This window comes from Podarcis raffonei, chromosome 6 (assembly GCF_027172205.1).
Source record: "Podarcis raffonei isolate rPodRaf1 chromosome 6, rPodRaf1.pri, whole genome shotgun sequence".
NCBI classification, from domain to species: domain Eukaryota; kingdom Metazoa; phylum Chordata; class Lepidosauria; order Squamata; family Lacertidae; genus Podarcis; species Podarcis raffonei.
In genome coordinates, this window is record NC_070607.1 from 66,705,201 (window position 1) to 66,729,820 (window position 24,620).

Consider the following 24,620-nt stretch of genomic DNA (forward strand, 5'->3'; position numbering starts at 1 on the left):
TCCTTTTAACCGCTTTATTGAATACATGGAATTTTATTTGCTCTAGTATGTAACAGAACATTGTAAAAATGTTATTACTACAGGTTTTCTGGCAAGTTTGTAACAAATGTGCATGGACCCACAGAAATGTAATCTAATTTCATGCAAATCCCCTAAAGCGGAGAGATTAAAACATTATTCAGGCTGCATCCTAAAGGAAAGGATATGAACTGTGCATTTAGATCACACTGAAAACTAATATGGACCCATATTGTGCTAAATAAATTGGGGGACACGTGACCTAGATTATCTGTTAAAAAGCTCCAAACCATTTGAAGGCTTATACCTTGAAAGCAAGACTTCCCCTGAGCTTCATAAAAGAAAGAAGTAAGACTGCAAACATTAGACCCCATATATAGATGCTTAGAAGATCTACAGCTTCTGTGGTTTGGAATCTTCCTTAATCTCTTCTTAAACCCTATAAAATGATACACTACAGGTCCAGTTAATCACTGGCTTCAATCTTCTATTACATTAAGAGCTTTGCAGGAAGTGAATTGAATCTGACAGCTCCTGTTTTTAGTGCTTGTTTGGACAGGATACTCAGGTGCCTGTAGTTCCATGACAATGCAATAGGCAGGTCCTCTCCTGCCCAGGGAACCTCCCTAAGCAGAGACAAGAACAAACAGGGGCTACCCTCAAGGCAAAGAAGTGAAGCTGACCCATTAAGCACTTCCTTTGTTCAAGGGGGAAGTGACACAGAAAGGACTGATGATAACCTGAAGCAGTAGCAAATTGGACTTCTAAACCTTTTACTTCTCAGTGGTCCTAGTCGCCGTAAGTAACAAATATTGAATCTTTGGTTGTACACCTTCAAACTTGTACACCTTCTAGGAGTGACAGGAATGGTGGGCAATGCCATTAGGGAAAGCACCTGTGTATCAGTCTCTGAAACCTTATTTTGATATGATCTAAATTCTCCCAAATATGAAAAAGTGCCTTAATACTATATTAGTAATATTTCTGAAATGTTCAAGGTTACAACAGTTTAGGATTTGCCTGCATAGTTCCTCCAAACTCTAGAAAAGTGCTTTATTTACACTTTTGTACATGTTTACACACTTTCCCTTTCCTTCTCTGTATCACTTGTACACAACTAAGTAGTTTAAGTTTTCAGCTCTTTATCCTTGTGGTCCACAATCATCTTTGATCAGCTTCATATTTTGCACTTGACTTTTCAATAAGACTTAATATCACAATATATAATATGTTCTCACAAAAATAACCTTTGCTAGGGGTGGGAGGAAGAGGTGTTTTGAAGAAGCTATCACAGTGTTTTATATACGGAAATGGCTATGCTCTCTGCTGTATATAGTTTCAGCTGTGGCTGAAAGCGTGAAACTGTATTTAAGAAGGCCACTGTATTAATGTGAGCCATGGTAGGTTAGAGCCCACTGCAGATCATTGGAAACTTTAGTGTCTTCTAGGGCATATGGGTCAGGACTATATGGTTGGCTGCTGAGCTAGTAAACAGGAGGTGGGCCAGTGATACACTGGAAAGCAGCAGATTCTGTTACTGTTAATACATTTGCAAGAACTGGTGAAATTGCCTTGAGGGTCAGTCTGGATGAGTTTAGCATTGGCAAAGCATTCAGTGCTGGAGAGGAGACTTCAAAGTCTCTCATGGGCCAGCTCTTCACTGGGAGTGGACAAGTGCTCCAGCTCCCTGCCCAAAGCCAAAGCCCTTGGGTCCGAAGTTCTTGGCATAGCAGCCTGCAGGAGAAAAGGTGAAGAGAGACACGGTCAGAGTGTTGGCTATGCGGCAAACCAACAGTTCATACAGCATAAATCACTGAGCAAAAGCAGGAAAATTACACTTCCCTTTTCAGGGGCAAACTACACACATGTAACTTCTCCCACTCCATTTCAAACACTTTCATTATTATTATTTTTTTACAAAACACAGCTGTAGAGGCTGCAATCTGCAGCCATTGCATTTAAAAGTTTTAGTGGAAAACCCACTAGAGGCATAGAGATAAGAAGCCTCTTCCCACCCACTGTGATTAATAATTTTGTACAACAACAATGAGCATCAGCGGTAAGTTACACAAGACAAGGGCATTGCGAGTTGTTTAGGTCTTAAGACACACTGTGCTGATATGAAAAACGTGTTTATATATATACCTGTAGGTATCATTAGATATTATCAAGGTGGGCAAACTGATGAAGGGTAGGGGGAATTTATCGGTCTCACTATTACACTGCAAGTCAAGGAACAGTTATAAATACTAGAGGTTTGCCACCTACGGTTCTATGAAAGCCCTAAATAGCAACCTTTTGCAATTTTGCATCCTGGTCCTCCAAGACCATCTGGAGGCGGACAGAACACCCTTTGCATTAGCGTCACATTTGACACATTGACCCGTGACTAACCATCACATCTCACTAGAAATCTAACACAAGCAAGACATCCTGAAATATAAATTCTTACCTTTGCAGTAGATTTCACCGTCTTTATCAGCCAAAGTAGTGGACTCTAAACTTTTACCACACTTTGCACATCTGAAACATGCTTTGTGCCATGACTGAGGACAACACAGAAGACAAGATGTTAGGGTGCAAGTAAAAGTATTCACCATGACACTTTGGGCCTCCTACATTAGGTGTTGTCAGGTTCTTATTTTTTTTAAGACAGTAATTCTCACTGGCAATGCATGAGGCCGGCAGCCCAGTCACCCATCTTTTCATCCCAAATACTGTTTTGTACTGAAATATTCCAAATTCCTAGTGATCACTCCTAGGTTCTAGCATTTGAAGGTTTGCATGCAACCCAAGGAAGACAATGTATACACCCCAACTATCTTCATTGATATTCCTACGTAATCGCTTAGCCTCATTTATGCTGCTAGCCTTATTCATAATTTGGAGCAAGGAATTCCAAAGATCAGTGTACACTGCAACAAAAAGATGCCACATTTCTGTCTTGATTCTGCAAAAATATCCATGCTAATCTGACAGAGGATAAGTTTTGAAGGCTGTTTTGAGCACCTTCACAAAAAGTTGTTGAGCACTCAAGAGCTGCTTCTTACAACATGAAGTTCTTACACAGACATAGTTTCTATGGGCAGGATTTGCCTAAGGAGCCTGTGAGTGGAAACCCTGTGCAAGGATTCTGCTTGTGCGATGGGCCTTCTTCCCGTCCCCTTCCCCATGCCCCCTGCAATTGGCTCAGGGGGCACTGGAAGAAACCCAAGTGGAGAGGGGAGGGGAATTTGCTCTGTCTGGCAAGCTGAAATACTTCTGAAAATGGAACATTCATAATACTGCAACATTAAATTCCACCCCATGCAACAACTTTAGTGTAAATTGCAATGTGGGGAAATTCCACACGCGTGTGTTTCACTGTGTATGCCCCAAATCAGGAAACCCCAACTGGAAGCGGTTTCCCCATTGCACCCAATGTTTTTGATTTACTCTCACACCAGTGTGTGATTTATACTCTGAGGTTCAGCTCTTAACAGTAGGCTCTTACCTTTCCAGCTCCAACCACCTTCTCGGCAGCATACACAGCCTGTCCGCAGCGGGGACAGCCGTCAGCACCACCCACCTTCTGCGCCATCTTGGATGCATTGGGATTGTTGGTAGGCTGGTGGGGCTGGGGCCTGTGGAGTCCAGACAGGGAAACAATCATTATATGTCTGCAGGTTTGTAGACTGTAGAGTCTGCAGGGAAGGAGGATATTGGTGACAGCCAATTCCGTTTGTGGCTATGGAAGGAGTGGGGAACAAAAACAGTGTGCCATCAGTATTCTAGGGACTGGTAAGTTATAGGATAGTGTTGTTCCCAAAATTCCCTTTTTGCGGGTGAATGTCAGGTCAGTGTGCTGCATACCATGAGGCATTGGGGACAAGACCACATAGTTTGTTTACATCACTGAGAATCTGGTCTGGTACTCATCCAGATAATTTCAGTCACATACTCAATACAGCAGCAGTCAAGGACTACAGCTTAGGAGAGGGTGCAGAAATTGTGTCATTCCACAAGATAGAGTGCCCATGTTTGCTTTTTCACTTTCTAAAACATCCATATTTGGCACAGTTATCGCTAGACAGGGCCTTATTCAAGCTGGCACTTGTGATCAAGGTTAACCTGGGAAAGAGAGGGTTTGGGGCTTGTTTTGTTGGTTTTTGTCTAGATTATAGATAATGCCAATACGTTAGGGTGTTTAAGAGGGGGCAGGCCACACATTTAAATAATCAGAGTGCTGCATTTTTTTCTGCACCCAGAAGCACTTGGGAACTGATCAAGTCCCCATATTAAAATTGTTGCCAGTCATGGGGATTTTCCCCATATATGAGAGAGCATCATGGTATTTTAGTCAAAAGCAGCATTGGGTCAGAATTATCTCTGAATTATAGGGACTTCTCCAGAAGTAACTCCCTTTTCTGCATGAGCAAGAAATAAAATATTCACCTAAGACAGACAATATGATCACACTTGTTACCAAGATGGAGAAAGATTTACAACTTACTGCTCAGGTTTGATCCCAAGCCCTTCCCCCCTGTCCATGCTCAGAGTCCCTGCTCCCTGTCCAAATCCATAGCCTTTTGGTCCATACTTCTTCCCATAGCAGGACTTGCAGTAGATTTCTTCTCCATGCACAGCTACTGTGGTGCTGTCCAAGTTCTTTTTGCAAACCACTGCAAGGAAGGGAGAAGGAAGAGACAAAAGTTAGAAGGCCTTCAGGAGCTTTACGTATCAGACCTTCTTTCTCCAAGGAGCTACCTGAGGAGATTTGTGGGTAGCCATTCAATAGCTGCAGTGCCACAGAGAATTAGGGTCAAAGTACAGATGACACTGAAGAGCTACTGTCAAGATGATGATGACGATTTATTTATACCCCGCCCTTCCCGGTTTAAAAACTGGGCTCAGGGCAGCTAACAGCAAATATAAAACATTGATTAAAATGTGACTTTAAAATGGCATAAAACAGCATAAAATACAACATCAATAAAATTCAAAAATTCAGGGGTCATTTTTTTTGGGGGGGGTAGAACCCAGTCAGTAGACATCAAATGATCACCAGGGCTAACTGGCCAAGTTGGTCCTACTAGGGCCAGCAAGGAGACCAGAGAAGAATTTAAATGTAGGGTCCCAGAAAGGGTTTCTTCATAGAAGAGGAAAGGGAACAGAGGATCAGGGTAATTCAAATTGAAGGCCAGGCAGAATGGCTCTGTCTTACAGGCCCTGCGGAAGGAGATCAAGTCCTGTGTGTGTTCGCGGGGGGTGGGGGTAGGGTGGAAATCCTCCTCTCTCAGATGAAAAGGTGAGGGTGCTGGGCTCAATGGCTCCATCCAAGGACAGCCCCAGCAAGTTACTGTGATGAGCTGTGGAATACCATTTAATTTGGACATAATTGACAAGCGAAGAGGCACCCCCCTGAAAAGATCCTGATTTATGCTGCAGGAGAAAACCATCTATTTGGAAAGGTTTGGAAAGAATGAAAGATGCTTATTTCTGCTTTGCTTGAGACATGGAAGGAGAGGAGGGAGGCAATATTTTAAGTCATTTTGGGAGGGTCTGCATTATCTACTCTCCCCTAAAGCAATGGAATGTAAAGTTTTTGGGAAGAGTGACTTTAAAAATACCTCTTTGGGTACTTCTATAACTAAGGACTTTGAAAGAAGATGGAGAGGAACAGCCTTGAGGGACTTTGAGGGATTTTGACCACTCCTTGAAACTTCGTATTGTGAAATTAAAATAATAAAGAATAAAGAGAACAAACTGTGGAGTTGGACGTAATGGAACTGAGGATTGGCAGGATGGACTGCAGGAAGATTTATTAGTTTAGGGGGGAGAATGGAGAGAAGATATGGATTTTGTTGAGATCATATCAACCCTACCCCTTGAAGCTGGAAATAAGAACAGTGAAAGAGACAGGGTGGACCACAATGCATACCATATTGACGGCATCTGAGACTTTCAGACAGAAAAGAAGAGATATGGATTATGTTTATTAATGAACTGTTTGTATGTAAAATGCAGCATTAAATTTTGGCAAAATGTGAGGTGGGTGACACTGGGAGATTAGTAGTGTGAGGGGGTGATGTATATTATATATTTATACCCCCCAAAATTCTAGGGGTTTCATTTTCACCCTCTGCATGCAGCACCAGTGAGGCTGAGTTGTTGATTACTGGGGCAAGATGTCAGACATCAATGCTCAAGGCCATGTTAGGGAAGAATGTGTGTGTGTTGTCTGGGAGGAAGCAAGATCTGTCTTTCTCAGGCAAAGTGGTATCAGAAGGAAATGTTTCAAAATTGATGAATGACTATTACAGATAGATAAAAGAGGACTTACTCTACTCAACTATTTTGAGGACAGTTTATAACAATGTATAAAAGCCACAGCAAAAATTGGTAATTGAACAGGTGGTGTGTAGGTAGAAGGGATGACTGTATCATGAAATGATAGTTGGAAAAGTTATTTTATTGGGAGCAGGAAAGGAGGGAGGAAAATAGAGGGAACATCTGGGGTGTGTGGGAAATAAGCTTTTAAATTTGAATTGAATTTGTAGTAATTTGTATTATTTTGGTGACAATTTGTTAAATATTATGGAAAATCAATAAAAAATTATTGAAAAAGAAAATTGACAGAGCTTTCCAACTGCAGACAAAGATGCTTCTGCCTGGGCTATCCAGTATCTGACAGCTTCACTGTTGCACACAAACACATTTTCCTCTCTCAAATGCACATTCAGACCTCAGCATCACTCATACTGGTGTCCTCTCTTAACCCTTGCCTTGATTCTAGAGTCAGAACTGTAGAGGGTAAGAAGAGTAGAAGAACGATGGCCTCAAGGATAAGGAGGATCAGAACTGAGGCCAAGAGCTAATGTTATGTTTCTCCCAACTGCAAAGGAATTAGAGCCTTGAGTTCTATATTGTCCTTAAAGAGAGAGAGAAGATGTTGAGACTGCCAACAGCAGTCAAGTTTTAAAACCTCAGGAGGCTGGAGTTTGCCTCTTAGCCCAAAATAAAATTGTCTTACTCTTAAAGAATGCGAAAACAAAACAGATCGCTCCCCTAGGAATGCCACAGTAGCAACAGTAGCAACAGTCTATACCTTGCAACTAAATATGGGTCTCCAAGACTGAATATCCCATCCTCATTACCAAATATGGTACTATTTTCCTCTGACTGGTCTAGCCCTCCAGCAGAGAGAATTAATAGGAAGAGGAGTGTCAAGATGTGCTGCCATCAAAGGAGGATTGCTGCAAAACTCTCTTCCATCAAAAACAGCTTACATTTCTTGGAGTGGAGTTCCAAAACTTGCCTGGCCTGGATGTCTTGTACAATCACTACAAGTTAGGCTCAGCTATTTTGAACAGCGTGTCATATTGGGCTGCTGGGTCATTATAGTATATATAAGGGGAATCAGCTTTGATCAAAGATACTTGGTTCTATGTTTCTGGTGAAGGGGATTGAAGTGTGTCTTCTTCCCATTCAGAGTTTTGCCCTCTCCATATCAAAGGACCTTTTGCTCAGCACTGTATACAAATCTTTGAGAAGCCACTGCCAAATGCCTCGCTGAGATGCCATTCTTATTTATTTGAAATCAGGATGTTAGCCGTAGTTCTGAAGCAGAGATTCCATACCAATGAGCTCAGAAAAGCTAAAAAGGGCTAGGTTTGGGGTTGTTTGCAGATGACAGCTGTTTAGCGTATCCACACACTTCAAGAAGAATCTGGTGTTTGTTTTGATGTAATCCAAGCCCACCACTTACTTACACTTACGTGCTCTACACTGCGTCACTGATTAACTATGTTGCTCTCTGTTGTAATCAGTGGAACAGGAACTGATTCACTGCTGGTGTGTTCCCTTTACTCTCATTCAGAGCAAATGAGGCCCCTTCTCAGTAACTGTCCAGGAAGCTGATATGTTTAGGAACTTCTCCTCCCACCCCCACCCCCCACAAACAACAGAGCTTGGATCTTATTTGGAAATGGTAAAGGCTAATGGGGTTGAGGAGCTACATCCTTTTTTATTTTAAGGGTTTTGATTTATCAAGTTCTCTTGACAGTTTACTGATTAAGACTCTGCTTAGTTTATATTCAGAGGAATGTTAATGGTGATTTCCTGCCATGCAATATTCTTCACTGTTTGTTCCAAACAATGCACTGCTCTGTTTATTTTTAACAGAAAAGTGGTATAAAAGTTTCATAAATAAATGACTTGGCAATTTTATTCTGTCTCATCTCTCTTCACATTTGTAACATGGCTGGTAATGCAGTTCATTGTTTGTGGGTTAGCAACCCTCCAATGTAGACTTTGGCTCTCTGGTGAACAAATGGTGTGATCTTTGGGTCTCCTGGTTCCCCAAGCCTGGAAGTGTTCTTATTTGAGGCCATAATATCTGCAAGTCCACAAGTGTTCAGTTACTTGCACAGACCATTGGTCCATCTAGTTTTGTACTGTCTGTATACTGTCTGGCATGGCTCTTCAGGGTTTCAGGCAAGGTTCTCTCCCCAGCTCTACCTAGAGATGTTGGGGAATGAACCTGAGACCTTCTGCATGCAAAGCAGATGCTCTATGACTGAGCTATGGCCCTTCCCCAGGAGCTGCAGCTCTTCCCCTACTTCAGACATTTCCCCCCTGTAGCTTTGCTTAAGGTTGATGTAAAAATTAGATCTCCACACGCACATTATACATGAACAGGCAAGTCACTTGAACAACAGATGAGACTGCTCCTATTAAGTCTCCTTTGTTAGGGTCAAAGTGAGTTTATGTGGTCACAGGGACCAGAGATTGGTACACATTGTGCAGTAAGAGAGCAGCACAACTTTTGTTTTAAGATGTCCATAGCTGCAGTAAAAATCACATTTTCCAGCTGCTAAACTAGAGAACAGCTGTTGCCCCAGGTCAACACAGTCCCATCACAGAGGGCATTTCCTTCAGTGCTTTGAGATTAGCAGATTAGCCGCATTTCCTTTCACCAGCTATTGTTTAGTTTAGTTTATTCAGCAAGCTGAAGCATATACAAGATTCTCAGAGGCGGAACACACAAACACAGGAGGTCATCAGACACACAGCGCATAAGAAAAGACAAACACAGCATTAGTGTGAAGATAAGCCTAACATTGGATGCAGTAGAGAGCAGAGCACAAGAACAGAAAGCTTTTTATTTTATTTAAAAAACAACAACCAAGTCAACACCAGCTGGCTAAAGAGGCTCTACATTTGACATTCAGCTTCAATAGGCAGGGCCTATCAGGTTTAAAATTCTGGCTATGAATTCACTGTCAATTAGAATGGAGTTACAGAGAGAGCGAGATCTATTGCCGTTATGAAACAATTTAATATAGAACCTTTTACCATCTATGACTAGTGATGCGGGTGGCGCTGTGGGTTAAACCACAGAGCCTAGGACTTGCCGATCAGAAGGTCAGCAGTTCGAATCCCCGCGACAGGGTGAGCTCCCGTTGCTCAGTCCCTGCTCCTGCCAACCTAGCAGTTCGAAAGCATGTCAACGTGCAAGGAGATAAATAGGTACTGCTCCGGCGGGAAGGTAAACAGCGTTTCCGTGCGCTGCTCTGGTTCGCCAGAAGCGGCTTAGTCATGCTGGCCACATGACCCGGAAGCTGTACGCCGGCTCCCTCGGCCAATAAAGCGAGATGAGCGCCGCAACCCCAGAGTCGGTCACGACTGGACCTAATGGTCAGGGGTCCCTTTACCTTTACCACCTATGACTAGCACTACAGTGCATGGACATTTAATGGCTGTGCTTGCAGAGTACAGGAACTGTAGGGCAGAGTAGGACAGAAAGCTTTTGAATTACATGGAACACTTACTCCTGCCTGATTAAGAGTTCCATGCAACTTGAAAGCAGGCTCCCATATCTGTTAACACAGATGACTCAATAAAAAGGACCGTCAGAAACCTTTTTGTATGAAATAATAGAGCAGGAAAAATTTCATGACATTTCTGGCCATCAGTAGCACTTTACAAGTCTGATTTTAGGATTCAAAAAACTTTCACTATTTTAACTTGCAAAATAATTTGAAACATGAGCTAACAATTTGAACATTGGCATATGTAATGTACATGAAGAGGTCAACAATGTTCCAGCTTTCAAACTGATCTGATAAAAGATTGGTAAATGTGCAGGAAGTTTAAAAAGTGCTTTTAAAAACATTTATTTCCTCCAATTTTTGAACAGTCATATTACATGTTCCTTTGCAATCTGGGGGGAAATGACTGGTGTGCTTTACTCAGGGTTACTAGAGAAGGCAATCCTTCACTGTTTCGGTGGACATTCTGAGCTGCAGATTTGTACTGCCAAAATATAGTTGTGCATGCACAGTTCAAAATCTAAAGCAAACATTCTCAGGGTACTGCAGAGATTCTGGTGGGAGCCACAGTGAATGCTACAAGCAAGGCTTATCCCTTTAGACAAGGTACCCGGTAGATACTTCCTGGGTTGCTGGGACCACTAGACAGGTGTACAAAGTGGAAAGCAGTTTGGTTAGAACAGGGCTGTTGCTAACCTCTTTTTGAACATTGAACATTGACTCTTCAGGGCCCATGTGATAGACATGGGCAGTTTTCAAGATTGACTTTCAAAGAATTTTCCATCAGCTATCTACACTATTTTAAGACAATCTTTAATCACTTTTTAATTTTTTTAATTAAATTCAGTAAACAAACAAACAGATTTGGAGGGGCTTGGGAAGCACACACAAAAACCCCTATGGCATCAGAGCAAGAGAGCCAGTAGAGAAGTGGATGAATTTTTTAATGACAAATTGGGGACACAAAAATCTTTTTGGGGCTGGATACAGCCTATGGGTTATTAGTCCCCCCCTCCATTGGAATGTTGCTGCCCAGGAGCTCTTGGCCATGTACACGATTCTCTTTCATTTACATAATTTATATTCACAGCAACCCTGTGAGTGTGAGCCAGAACATGTGGCAAGATACATGACATGTGTTTAAGCAGCTCAGCAGTCAAAATACCAGGCCCTACTACCTGCCGACCTTCTGCTGTAGCTCTACAGTGCTCCTGTCCAAAGAGGAGAGGCAGTGTTGTATAGTAGTTAGACTGCAGGACTTCCTTACAGAGAGCTAGTTTGCATTGGCAGCAAAACAGCAAAGCCAAATTGCAACATATTCCCTACTAGCTGCTGAAGAAATCCCAGAATTTATTTACCATGTTGGCAAGAGTATTGTGCATGTCTGCATGAAAAGAAAATCAGAGACATCCCTGGGGTTGCCATACTCACTGCATAAGAAGCAGGATTTGTGGAAACTGTTGCCTTCACATTGCACCTCCTCGGCGAAGTACACCGTTTTCTGGCACACGCCACACTTTTTTCCTCCACCCCAGTTCGGCATCCTGTAAAGGGAACAAATGGGGGGGGGGGATGTAATTGACTGAAGATAGGGGAACTGGGGTAGCACAATGAACTTACCACAGGACTGGCCCACCCATGAGGCAAGGTGAGGCAACCACCTCAGGTGGCAGGATTCACAGGGGCAGCAGATCCTGATGTGGATCTTTATTACCTCTTTGTTCCTTATATAGATCTTCACCCATCCCTTATTCCATCACAAAGAGGGGGGCATCACTTTGTCATTTGCATCAGGTGCCCAAATGTATTGGGCTGGCCCTGACTTACCAGTTACCAAGGTTGCATTCAAATAACCCATTAAAACCCAATAATCAACCTGCATGAAGCTGTGAAGAGAATGGTTTGCAGACTTTATTGATGTGGCAGAAAGTACCTTTACTGTAGACCATAGTGTGTGGACCCAGATAAACAGCTCGCATATTTCTATAACTAAGGGTGTTGCCACATCATTAGCCCCATTCCTGCCACCCTTATTTGACTTGCTCTTTGTATTTCCTGCATGCACTGTTTTTATGCATTCACAGCACACTCGTGTTATGATGGAGGTGGGTGGGTGTTTACGTCAGGCATAGGCAAACTTGGCCCTCCAGATGTTTTGGGACTACAACTCCCATCATCCCTAGCTAACAGGACCAGTGATCAGGAATGATGGGAGTTGTAGTTCCAAAACATCTGGAGGGCTGAGTTTGCCTATGCCTGTTTTATGTTGCTGACTTTAGTACATTGCAGACATGCACTAAAGAGATCTAGAGCTGTACTGGCCTCTGATGTCAGTAGCTTCCTTCACTTGGCTCCCTGTCTTCCACATCCAACTTCTATTCCAAGAATGTTGAGGGAGGAAATTAACAGTGGGATAATGAGAAATACCACATGCCTGTAATACCCCTCCCTTGCCTGCAAGAGTCACTCACTGGAATTAATGGCACAGATTCAGAAGGCTTCTGTCAGTTTGTATACTGTGAACAGTCTTGCTGCATAAGTTGCAGGAATTTCCAACTATGTTTTAAATAGTATATTTCTACAAATACCCAAGTCTCATTGCTTTCACATTTCTGAAATAAAGAATGGGGATGAGGGAAGTTCTAGTAGGATTGCCACATTACAGTTTAAGATATTCACATTATGCCTTTAGACACCACAGTAGTGCCAGGAACAAGGTACCTAATGATTCCACCCACTCTTCTGTCTTTTACCCTAAGGCCCTTGTGTAGGTTACAACATTAAAACAACTTACAATGACAGAAATAGGATGGATCCTAAAAATATACATCTCAAGTGTCAAAAGCCAGGGTAAAGAGGTATATCTACAACATTTACCAGAAACTGTATAATGAAGGTGCCAGAGACACCTTGGTGGGGAGGGAGGTCCACAATTTAGGGGCTCCCACGGAAAATGCCCTCTCCTGGACCTCCACCACCCCAAGCTTATGAAGGTGGAGACCTCTGCTGATTTTAGTACCTGAGGTGAAGCAGAAGGAGAATGTACAAAAGGAATGGGGGCCTGGAAGAAGCGGAAGAAACTGCCTCAATTTCATTAGGCATTTTAAGGGCACACTGTTGCAACTCTGTTCTCGCTGCTTTGAAGATCTGGATAGCAAAGCTCAAGGTAAAGCATTTGCTGTGAATTAGCTTCCTGCAGAATAAATGTCCTTTACCTTAATTTTGTGTGACGCAAGGAGGATGCTACCTTAAGATAAAGCACCAAGTGGCTCAGAAATGAGAAGGCCATCCATGTGCCAAATCTGTCCAAGGTAGCTTTTAACCTAGAAGGAAAGAAGTCTTATGATCCAGGCACAAGGCCAATACTGCAGTGATACATTCTCTTCCAGGATGTGCATAAACCCACCAACTCCTCATAAAAGGACGGAAAAAATAAAACAGAAAGGTGTGGTTAGAAATATGGAGCCAAGGCCAAAAATAAACAGATAAGGAACATGGAACAGGGCAGTGCATGGCTGAAGAGCTCAGGAAGTCTCATTTTCTGAATTAGTGATATACAGTATCAGTCTGATGTTAGCAGTATTTCTTAAGCTTCTCTGGCTGAACTTAGAGAACTAAGAACTGAAGAGGAAGTCCATCTTGATCATGTCCACATGGTTCAAGAAGGGACACCCCCTCTCTTATCACATAACTACTCTGCCATCAAGTCTTAAGAACTGTTTGGCAGGAGCTGCCTGGTTCTCCCAGCCTCAATCTGATCTGGGAGGAGTGGCAAGACATCCAGAACTGCCACTTACACTGGTGAGGGCAGAGGGCACCTCCATCAAGCCCTCTCCTACAAGGGTTGTGATTACAATGAAAGCAGCTTTACAAAGAAAGAACTGTGTGGCAGGAGCTGCCTTGTCCTACTGCCTGGACACTGTCACCAGCTCTGCTCCTGGATCTGGCCTGAGAAGAAGACTATTTCTGGGGATGGACAGCCAGAATTGCCATTGACATCAGCTGTAACTTTAAGAACTTGTGCTTGAACTTGCCTTTTCCTTTTCCCTCCCATTCCCTTTCCTTTGTGTGCCATGTTATTTTGGATTGAAAGCCTGTGGGCAGGGACTGTCATGGAACTGATGTTTGGAAGTCACTTTCTGACTAAAGGGTGTAGTATAAATTCTGTAAATAATTAATAAATGCCTAAAAACAAATACACGAGGTGGATTCTCCCTGCAGAGGCCCAATTGGTACAATTTGTTATTCTGAAGAAAAGAGGAAGAGGTCCTGAACTTGATATACACCTAGAGTGCCCAGATCACACTTTTAAGTGAGACAGCTTATACTAAAAAATTTGAATCTTATGTTTTTGCAAAGCAAAGCTGAATATCTCTCTCTCTCCTCCCATCCATTGGAATGAGAAAGCAGCTTGGTGTAAGCACCTTCTTTTTACTGACAATGCAAAATAACCCAATATATATTTCCAGTTCTGCCTTTTGTGAGTTGGATAACTCCTTGTTCAACAATATAACACTTCTTCCAAAACAGAAGCATAAAAAACAGCTGTGGCAGCACTAGGCTCAAACAAGGCAAATCAGGTAATCTCCCATGTGGAGGCCAGGTGCTCAGGAGGACAGGGAGCCTGCAGCTTGGATAGTTGCATAAACAAGAGGAGTTCAGCAGGTGTACCTGTGTAAACAAGGGGATTTCAGCTGGTGTAGCATTTTCCATCCCAGCACAAGCCACGCCTGTTGAGATTTCCGCTTTTGTACAACTGTTAAAAGTACAGTAGCCCTTTCTCCATTCAACTTGCCTAATTTAAAGGCTGTTTTTAGGTATCTATCTATCTGCCTATCTCTCCAACTGCCCATACTCATAGTCCGCCCTCTTGAGCAAAGGGCTGCAGACCCTGGCTTAAGTGCACTGGCTGATCTGCAAGTTGCTGCTGCCTGAGAAGCTCATCCAGAGTTCCTTTCCAGGAAAAAAAAACAACAAACACTGGACTAAGGCTGGGAGATTTTGCAGCAACTGTGGAAAAAGAAAAAAAGCAGTTTTATTATCAATGCACCTTTTAAAAATATTTCCCTCAGTTGTCTGTCTCAGCCTTCCCACCTCAATATCCTGCAAACTAGCTTTTCACGTTCTGTATCCCTCCCTCTCTGCCAAGTAATTCCAGCTAGGAGCCTTGGATTGCCTTAAAAGGAAATGTGGCTCAGACTCTCTCTCATTTCTTTCTGCTGGGGCATAGCCCAGCAAGCTGAGCAGGAAGGAGGCCAGCCCTGGCTTTCAATAAAATGGAGTGTCCCTACAGAACAGCACCTTTCAGTGCTGCACAGTGTATGACGGGAGCATAATAAGATTGTCTATGCTATCTTCAGCAGCTGGGGTAAAGCCCTGATCTCTGCATGCTCCAAATGCAGGGCTGTTCAGATGGTGCAAAGGAGGACAAGCCCTCTCATAGCTGTGTCAAAGAAGAAGATTCTGCATGTGTGGGTTTTCTCATGACAAGTTGCACCTGCAAAACTTCCTTTTTGGGGGTTCAAGATTGGTTAGGAATACATAATGCTACTTGACTGCCAACCACTCACTCATTGCACATTATCATTGGGTGCATTGGGTTTAGTTCAAGACGTTTGTCCAGCCACTGAATATTATTGACCAGATACTAAATCCAGGCTATCAATAATCTGCAGACCAACAGTATCAGTGAACAAAAATGCAAAGAGAAAATATGTGGGATTGTGCCTTGCCAGTGAGAAGTCCTCAATTTGCAAAATTCTTCTGGAGTTATCTTTAACCTGGCCAGGATATCACACACAGTTTTATTTGGATCTGATCTATGCATTTCCACATTGTCATCATTTTTTTTGTAGTGATTTAATCAGTAGCTAGATTCCAGTAGAGGGATGATGGTGGCACTGTGGGTTAAACCACAGAGCCTAGGACTTGCTGATCAGAAGGTCGGCGGTTCGAATCCCCGCAACGGGGTGAGCTCCTGTTGCTTGGTCCCTGCTCCTGCCAACCTAGCAGTTTGAAAGCACGTCAAAGTGCAAGTAGATAAATAGGTATCACTCCAGCGGGAAGGTAAACAGCATTTCCATGCGCTCTGGTTTCCATCACAGTGTCCCGTTGCACCAGAAGCAGCTTAGTCATGCTGGCCACATGACCTGGAAGCTGTACGCCGGCTCCCTCGGCCAATAAAGCGAGATGAGCATCGCAACTCCAGAGTCGGTCACGACTGGACCTAATGGTCAGGGGTCCCTTTACTTTACTATTAGATTCCAGTAGCTAGGATTAGCACTAAATTAATTTATTTAACGGGGGAAGGGAGAGGCTATGAAGTAAAAAACAGAAGAGGCTTAAACTTGACCTGATTAACTAGATGCAGCTAGACATATCCTGAAATAAATTGAATCCAGCAGCACATTCTAGAGGTCACAATCTTATTACTGCTATTGCTATTGCTATTACTACTACTACTACTAAAGTTCCAAATTATTAGCTAGAATAACTCAAAAGAGATGCATTTATACAGAGTCAGATACTGGACCATGTCTCCTGACCCAAGATCCTTTAACTCAGGAATGAGTAAGTAACCTGTGGCCCTTGCTTGACTACAGCTTCCATTGTTCCTGACCATTTGCCATGCTGTCTGCAGCTTATGGGAGCTGATGTCCAGGAACATCTGAAGGCCCATAGGATGTCCTGTTCTAACTGGAATCGCCAAGTACCAAACCTGGGCCCTGCTCTATACAAAGCATGTGCTCCCCAACTCAGCTGTGACTCCCAACAGCTTCAGGTTCCAGGAAGAAATATAAGGCTGTGAACAAGGATAAAGCTTAAGTGAAATAGAAGATTAATTAGTTAGATGATTCTGCATGTGAAGCATTCTCAGCAGTGCTGCTTTTAAATAGTCACAGCATATAATATTTCAAGAACCAAGGCTTTATTCTATGCTTCCCACAAATCTTAAGTATCTGTTCCATCCAAACAACACTGCCAATGCCAAACAAGTAAAAGATTGGAAGATGTAGGAAAAAGCAGCTCTTAAGTTAACCTATCTTAAAATGCAATGAGAAAAAGGGGTATGTATCGAGAAACTTAGGTGTTTCAAACAACTCCACTTATTAAAAGAGGATTCAATAAGGTTTGCCAAGGTAAAAAAACCCTGCTCCAATCCAGAAATACATATATATAGAAGTACATGGCCTATGAGCAGCTGTATGAACTTAGCTGCTCAATGGTTATCAGCTTAAAATGCACCAATTTTGGGTTGAGTTATGGCCTGAGTTTGCACTATCCTCTCTCCTCAAGGGGACAGCTAAATTTGCTCCCTCTACCAGGTAGAAGATTGAGGCTGTCAGCTTTGAATGGCCCTAACATTTTTTTGCATTCTCCACAGGGTTCCTATCCACATGCACACTGCTCTCACTGGATTGGGGTTGCTTGTGTGTAAAGAGTACTGGAACTAAACACAAACTCAGATAAAGCAAAGTATTGTGACCCATCATTGTAATACTTAAAACTATTAAATAACTAACTTTAATAAATATTTCACATTGAAAACAGAATTAATATGACATATACTGGGTGTCATAAAACTGAAGAACCAGATAGGTACCAATCTGTCACTGGACTCACTGGTTAGCTTTTTAGGCCAAGTCTGATCTGGGGATTTGGAGACAGTGACTCATATTTTAAGAACAGCATAAATGGAAGAAGATAAACCAACTTTCCATAGATGAATAGAGTTGTGGGAAATGCCTCTTTCAATTAAAACTCACAAATATGATAAGTGGTAGAAAGGGGAGGTATGACACAAGGTGACCCTACTCTATTTTGGGACGGGTCTGAGTACCACTATTCTATTAGGAAATAACTATCTTATTTACAATAAACACCATATGGTCAGCAGTAACATACTTAATTTAAGTTCACACTGAGTAGACTATTTGTAAATTATTTATTGTCTTCTCTTACTCCACTCATTAGTTATTGCTTCTTCTAACTCTTGTTTCCCTTATATTATCTTTCAAAAGTAGATGCTATATTAGAGTGCAAACTGCTGTTGTGTATCTTTTGTTATTTCTGAAATTTAAAAAAAAACTGATTAAGGATTTGTCAGGATTGCTATTGCTATAGTTTACTCACAGTGGTCTGCTTACAGTGAAAACACCATACAAGGATATATATGATGCAGGATGTTCCTTTAAGTAATGATTTTTAAAATTGCTCCTTTTAAATGATAAGAAAGTTGAGTTAAGAGTGTTACGAAACATTTGAAAATATATTTGGCAATAATATCTGATAACCAGATTTCCTAGTTACATGGAGTGGGTTGCACCTAACTGTCAGAGCACTAACTAGACTTCTGTTTGCACAATGGGGTTCACCACCCCATTCACCCTCTGAAATTGGCCCTATGGGGTTGGGAGAATCCCCAGAACAGTGCACGGGGGGAGGGGATTATTCTGTCTGCCAAGCCGAAATGCTTTCAGATGTGGCATTTCTCGTGGCATTATGTTGAATTGCACACTTTTTTAAATATGCATAGGGTGTAGATATATTGTATTTTGTAAACAATCTACACCGACATAGTTCCATATGGTATGAAGGCTTATATGTAGTCCTCAGCACTTTGCAAACAGAGATCAGCAGTTCAGGAACAGCCATCAAGACACCCAATATATGTAATCTAAACCTAAATACTTTCCCAGAAAGATGGGAAGCACCTGAATACATTGTTATGGTCCCAGTGCAATAATAAAGAAGTACAAGGGTGACAACAGCAGCAGGTCAAACGCAGTTGGAACTTTCCACTCATTACCGGTAATCAAAATGACACACTAAACGTTTTGCGCCAGGCAGGAACCAGCTATGTTTAGGCAGAAATTGTTGGTTCATTTCTAAAAATAATGTGTCAATAAGCATACAGATATGGGTGATCCAGTATACATTGTATACAGTATACATTGTATACAGTACACAGACTTTTAAAAGTTTTTGACAAAGTTCTTACTGGAAACTTCTGAAGAAGCTTAGCAGTCATGGACTAAGAAGGCCAGTCCTCTTATAGATAAGTAAAGAACAGGAAGCAGAGAGAAGGAATAAATGGACAGTTCTGACAATGGAAGAGTGTAAGAAGTGTGATTTCCTGAGGAACAGCATTGGAACATTATACATAAAAATATATACACACATACACGTACATACAGTTGGGGGAAGGGGCAGCTGGTCACTGGGACAGCAGGAAGTTAAGAATCATGGTTATGCCGCAGCTGTTGCTTATCTATTTAGATCAAAATCATTGTTTACAGTTTTTAAATTAATCCTTTGTTCTATTCAAATGGTGGCCTTCCCTTCTTGCCTGTCAAATCCTATTGCACCCAACTACAGAAATTATGTGGTTCGATGCTGAACGGCTGATGAATTGAAACAGGAAATTTGTCTTTCCACCCTCGGTAAGATTATGACTGTTTATAGTCTCCCACACTACATAAGGAAGTAGGCTTTATCTAAACTTTGCATTCACATGTATCAATTGGATATCAGTATTTCTATTTCCCATGGCTGTATGTCTAATCTAAGAGACAATTGCCAGAACGTATAATTTTAAAATGGATTATCCGATGCTTTCCGAATGTTTACATTATCATTTGGAAGGGATTCCTTCTGAGCTATGAGTCACCACCTGCAAAAGCACAATAGGAGTAGAGCACTCAGAGGCTGAGCCCACTGGGAATATATCCAATACTAATATGGGAGAATCATCCGTCTATCAAGGGACCAGAAAATATAGCTGCAGCAACTTTGGTTTAAGTTCTCCCCCCTCCCCCTGTATGCTGGGACACAACATGTCATGATACTGAAGGGGGAGGGAGAGAACTGTAGAGGTGAAATTTCACAAAACAATAATGTGATTATGAGATCAGCCCTCATCCATAATGCTCAGGAAGAAGCTGCAGGAGTTGCCTGTACCACAAGCTACTTGATTATAGCAGGTAATGGAAGTTCAAGCTGAGCAAGAGACAGGGCAGATTGTGACTTCCTTTGCAGCTCAACACTTTTTTAAAAAGAAGAAGAAAGTATTCTCAGGTGGGGGAAGTTTGCTCCTCTTCAAATCATGTATATTTTGCGTTATGACACCACTAAACCAGTCACAAGATTCTCATATGTTTGTTGTCGGATGCACTACAGGGCATACACTGCAGGTCAGCTGCTGGAGTTTCAGAATAGCACTGATCTGTGTTAAACTGGCAGAATAAAAAAAGCATTGAAAGGAAATATTTAATGAAGCATGAGATCGCAACCACTAAGTTTAACAGCAGCAGAGGGTGGCCTGATAAATGGCACTTTAGAAAAACAAAGAGATTAACTGTACATCCCTATCCATAACAAAATTAAAGTAATTGGATTTAACCCACTTTAGTCCCATTAACGTTAATGGGATTCATCACAGTTTATAAGGAAGTTAAGTTAGAGCTGGTAAGTGAGAACCAAATAATCTGTACAAATGTGGGGAAAAGCTGGAATGACATCCAGTGCCTGGGGTTAGGAGCCTGTGGCTATTTTGAAGACCACAACTCTCATCATCCCTGACCATTGGCCATGCTGTCTGGGGGTGATGGTAAAAAGGTAAAGGTAAAGGACCCCTGACAGTTAAGTCCAGTCGCAAACGACTCTGGGGTTGTGGCGCTCATCTCACTTTACAGGCCGAAGGAGCCGGCGTTTGTCCGTAGACAGTTTTTTGGGGTCATGTGGCCAGCATGACTAAGCCGCTTCTGGCGCAACGGAACACCAAAACCAGAGCAGCTCTCAGAAATGTCGTTTACCTTCCTGCTGAAGCGGTACCTATTTATCTACTTGCACTTTTTTGGCATGCTTTCAAACTGATAGGTTGGCAGGAGCAGGGACCGAGCAATGGGAGTTCACCCCGTGGTGGGGATTCAAACAGCCGACTTTCTGATTGGCAAGCCCAAGAGGCTCAGTGGTTTAGACCACTAAATAATGTTCCTGTTCCTGTTCTAGTCTGTCAACTGCAGCTTCTGAAGAAAATCCCCATGCTTCCTTAAATGTAAATTACAACATCTTCGTTCTAAGGCTCATTCACATTCATGACATGGGGGCAAAGAGTAAAAAGAAAAGGCAGTAAGTAGTTGCGGGGCATACTTTTCAGGGCCCAGAATTAGAAGTTCCAATGACGAGTGGATATGGGGAGAATTGGGAGACTGCCTCGTACCTAAGGGAGACAATCCTCATAAGTCTGCATTATGAAAGTGTGGCTGGGTACAGGGGCATACCCCTGTGTTGGCCAGGTTGGTCTCCACCTTGGGAGCAAACCCAGAGGGGAGCAAAATCGTGCCTCTCCACTCTGGCTCAGAGCAGCTAGGAGCCTGCCAGCCCTTCAGCACGCTCTATGGTCCGCTCCTCTGCTGATCTGGGTGGCAGGCAAGTGTGCAGGCTCCTCTAGGCACCTTGGTAGAGGAATCCAGTTGTTGGTGTGGGCCATCAGAGCAGCCCTGTGGGCCCCCCCTGCCCAATTGGCCAGCGGCTTTATTTGAAATGTATGGGGAGCACCCACTGGAGCTTGGAGGCAAGAAAGAGTGGGCAAGAGTTGCTGGAGGAGGAAAAATGAAGGAGGAGAGGAGAAGAGTAGAGTAGACCCCACCCACATGGCCACAGAGGAAGTCACTGATGGAGCATGAAAAGCAAACATTTTGAGTTTCTGGTCCATGGTCTCTCTCAGCTTCAGAGCTGCTGATACAAGCCAAAGGTGCAAGGGAGCCTAGGTACACCACTGCTAGTGTGCCTAGCGTCCCATTTCCCTCTACAATTTCTACAAGTAATTATCATTTAAGAAGCACTTGAATTCCCTGTGTGACTATCTTATTGTGATCATGATTCTAAGGCAAATCACTAATATTATCATGTTACAGATGAGAAACTGAGGCTGGCCAAATGGCTAAAGAACTGAATCTGAACCCAGGAGGCCTGGAGTAGCCTCACCATACAATCCAGCTAATTATTTCATGAGCAAAAAAACCCTGATTTACGCAAACTCACAAAGTTTTCTGTGGTTGTTTTACCACATTCTTGGAGCTAATAGTCATTTGTGGTCAGGAAGGTTCCAAGTCTGCTAGGGAAGGAACACAGACACTCATGCAATTATCAGATCATTGAGTAATAGCATGCTTTACCATAAATGGACATTCTTTAGTACTAAACAACAGTCAAATTCTTAAGTAAAGAGGTACTGCAACTAGACAAAGCAAGATTATAGTAATTCCATTCAGCACAATGCACTCTACTATCTGCCCAGTACCTTTCCACAACAGGCTTCAATACTGACTTTTCAATGTTCAGGGTAGATAAGGATTCCCAACACAAACTCTGGCAATCTAAAGTACTTGCTTCAATTTTTTTTTAAAAAAGCCAAACATTCTTTTAGGTGCCTAACAATCTCTTAACCTCATTTCCAGTCTTAAAATGTGAATATTTACAGGATGTACACTGAGAATCAGTAATACTAACGAAACCTAAACTGAAGTTCCACAAACTCTTACAATGTCTTCTAAGTCAGCCAGGTCCATGGTGTTTAGTTTAGTTTTTTTGCAAAGAAGTCAAATGTTCAACAGGTACTCAGCATGCTCAATACTTTTGAAATTGTGGTACCAAATAGCTCTGAAGTTTTTAGTCAACCATACGAATTCAGAATGCAACTGCTGTTGAAGATAATTGCCAGTGTATAATTACAACAATAGAAATAATAGCCTTGGGATATTTATCAAGGAGTAGAACTGTTCCTTCTGTTATTCAAATTAAGAATTTACCTAATACACCACCCTAAATACTAATGCCAGCAAGATTTCAGCAGACTGTATTTGTACAGCAAATGTACTGTAGTTGAAAAGCGTAATGCTGGTGGGTTAACAAAAGAGGTTTAAAGACTGTCTCAAGGCAACTCTTAAAAAATGTAGTATAAACACTGACAACTGGGAAATACTGGCCTGCGAGCGCTCCAGTTGTAGAACAGCCTTTACCAAAGGTGTCATGGACTTTGTAGACACTCAAACTCAGGACACAAGGGAGAAACGTGCTAAGAAGAAGGCATGCTTGGCAAATCCACACCGTGATCAACTCCCACCTGGGAACCAATGTCCCCACTGTGGAAGGACATGTGGATCCAGAATTGGCCTCCACAGTCACTTACGGACTCATTGTTAAAATCGTGTTTATGGAAGACAATCTTACTCGGCTACTAGTGATCGCCAAAGAAGAAGAAGAAGGTGTGTCACACAGTATGTTCCATCATGCTACTCCGGGCACCACACTTTAAAGAGGAACCTGTGGGTGGGGAATCTGTGGATCTTGAGATATTGCTGGATTTCCAAGTCCCATCCAGTTAGCATGGCGCATGATCAGGATGGCAGGAGATGCAGTTCAGCAGCATCTGGACAACCACTGGTTCCACATCCCTTTACATTGTAGGCAATTCAGAGGAGGTCAGTGAAGATGCACAGGGGTATAGAAAGTTGTGTTAGGAAAGGTTGAGGAAACTGGATATGATTAAACTGGAGACAAGAAAACTGGGAGGAAATGCAAAGGCACTCTTCAAAACCTGAACAGCTGTCCCACAGGAGAGGGCAAATACTGGTACTTGTTCTTTTCTGGGGCAGAGGGCAGGACTAGGTTTAATGGGTTGAGTTCCAGGGGGTAGATATGGGTTGAACATTAGGAAGAGACTTCAAGAGGAGAGCAGTTCAACAACAGAGAACAACAGCTCTTTCTCCTGGAGTTTCTCAGGGACTGGACAGCCATCTGATGGGGATGCTCAAACTCTGGATTTCTTGCACTGGTCTAGACGGTCTACAGGATGCCCACCATATACTTTTTAGAAGAAATATATCACTCATCAGCTAAGAATGAAATGTAGTCACACGCCTTTTGGACATCATATCACAATGAAGGCTCTGGAGGAGTCAGAGCAGAATTTTCTTCAGTATGCCCCCCCAAACTCCAAAAAAGGAGGTCCCACTCAAACGTTTAAGATGCATTCACAAAGGCAAAACCAGGTTCTGAACTGAAAAACCAAGAATCAGGTAGTAAGGCTGAGTGTGTTGCAATGCTTTTTAAAATTGCATATTGACCCCAAATAATTACCATTTCCCTGCAGGGGGAGAAAAGATGCGAATCATGTCTCACAGTCGAGGCTGCAGAGTTTGGTTTAGGGCTCGTCAGCTCTACGGGAAGCTGAAGCGTGGCTTACTCTCGCGTAACCTCCCCCCCCCCGCGCGTGCGTTTTCAGGGCGCAGACAGGGCTTGTGCGTCTCGAGGGATTTTATTAGTTTATTTTACGCACACTCCTGTCGCAGAGACGGCTGCTTCTGCGGGGAAACCAACGGGGATCAGAACCCCGAAAGTTAGCTCTGTGACATAAGGGGAAAAGGCGCGGCAAGACATGGCGCCCCTGCCGCCACAAGGGAACTTTCTTCAGGCGCGCTGCAGCCGGAACAGCAGCAGCAGCAGCAGGGCGTTTGCCACCAAGCCTTCCAAGGCAGAGCCGCGGCGGCCCAAGTGCCCCGCCCGTGGAACGGCGGGAAAAGGAGGGAAAAGGCCGGGCCTGGCGCTTGCTTACCTGGCGAATGCTGGCGCGCGTCCGGCTGCTGACTGCTGTCCCTCTACGCTCTGGCTCTTTCTCCCTCAGGCTGGCCGGGCTCAAGCCTCCCGAGAGCGGGGCTTGTTTTGTTCTGCTCGGCGGAAGGCGTGTCCCTCAGCACCCCGCAGCCCGCGCGCCCGCCCAAAGAAAGT

At 43.0% G+C, this 24,620-nt stretch overlaps 1 protein-coding gene across 1 annotated transcript; it reads right to left on the bottom strand.

Moving 5' to 3' along the window:
• CSRP1 (cysteine and glycine rich protein 1) lies at positions 1–24,620 on the bottom strand. Its single transcript, XM_053393683.1, has 6 exons — positions 24,448–24,620; positions 11,262–11,374; positions 4,511–4,679; positions 3,512–3,641; positions 2,471–2,564; positions 1–1,752 (listed from the first exon to the last, which is right to left on the bottom strand). Exons 2-6 carry the CDS (start codon positions 11,371–11,373, stop codon positions 1,676–1,678), a joined length of 582 nt encoding a protein of 193 aa, XP_053249658.1. The 5' UTR covers position 11,374; positions 24,448–24,620; the 3' UTR covers positions 1–1,675.

Excerpts from the sequence above, each read along its gene's own strand:
- CSRP1 (XM_053393683.1), bottom strand. The coding sequence starts at position 11,373 with ATGCCGAACTGGGGTGGAGGAAAAAAGTGTGGCGTGTGCCAGAAAACG. Across the intron at positions 3,642-4,510 it reads CTTGGGATCAAACCTGAGCA|GCCCCAGCCCCACCAGCCTA; the intron begins GTAAGTTGTAAA and ends TGGACTCCACAG. Across the intron at positions 2,565-3,511 it reads AGGTGGTTGGAGCTGGAAAG|TCATGGCACAAAGCATGTTT; the intron begins GTAAGAGCCTAC and ends TGTTGTCCTCAG.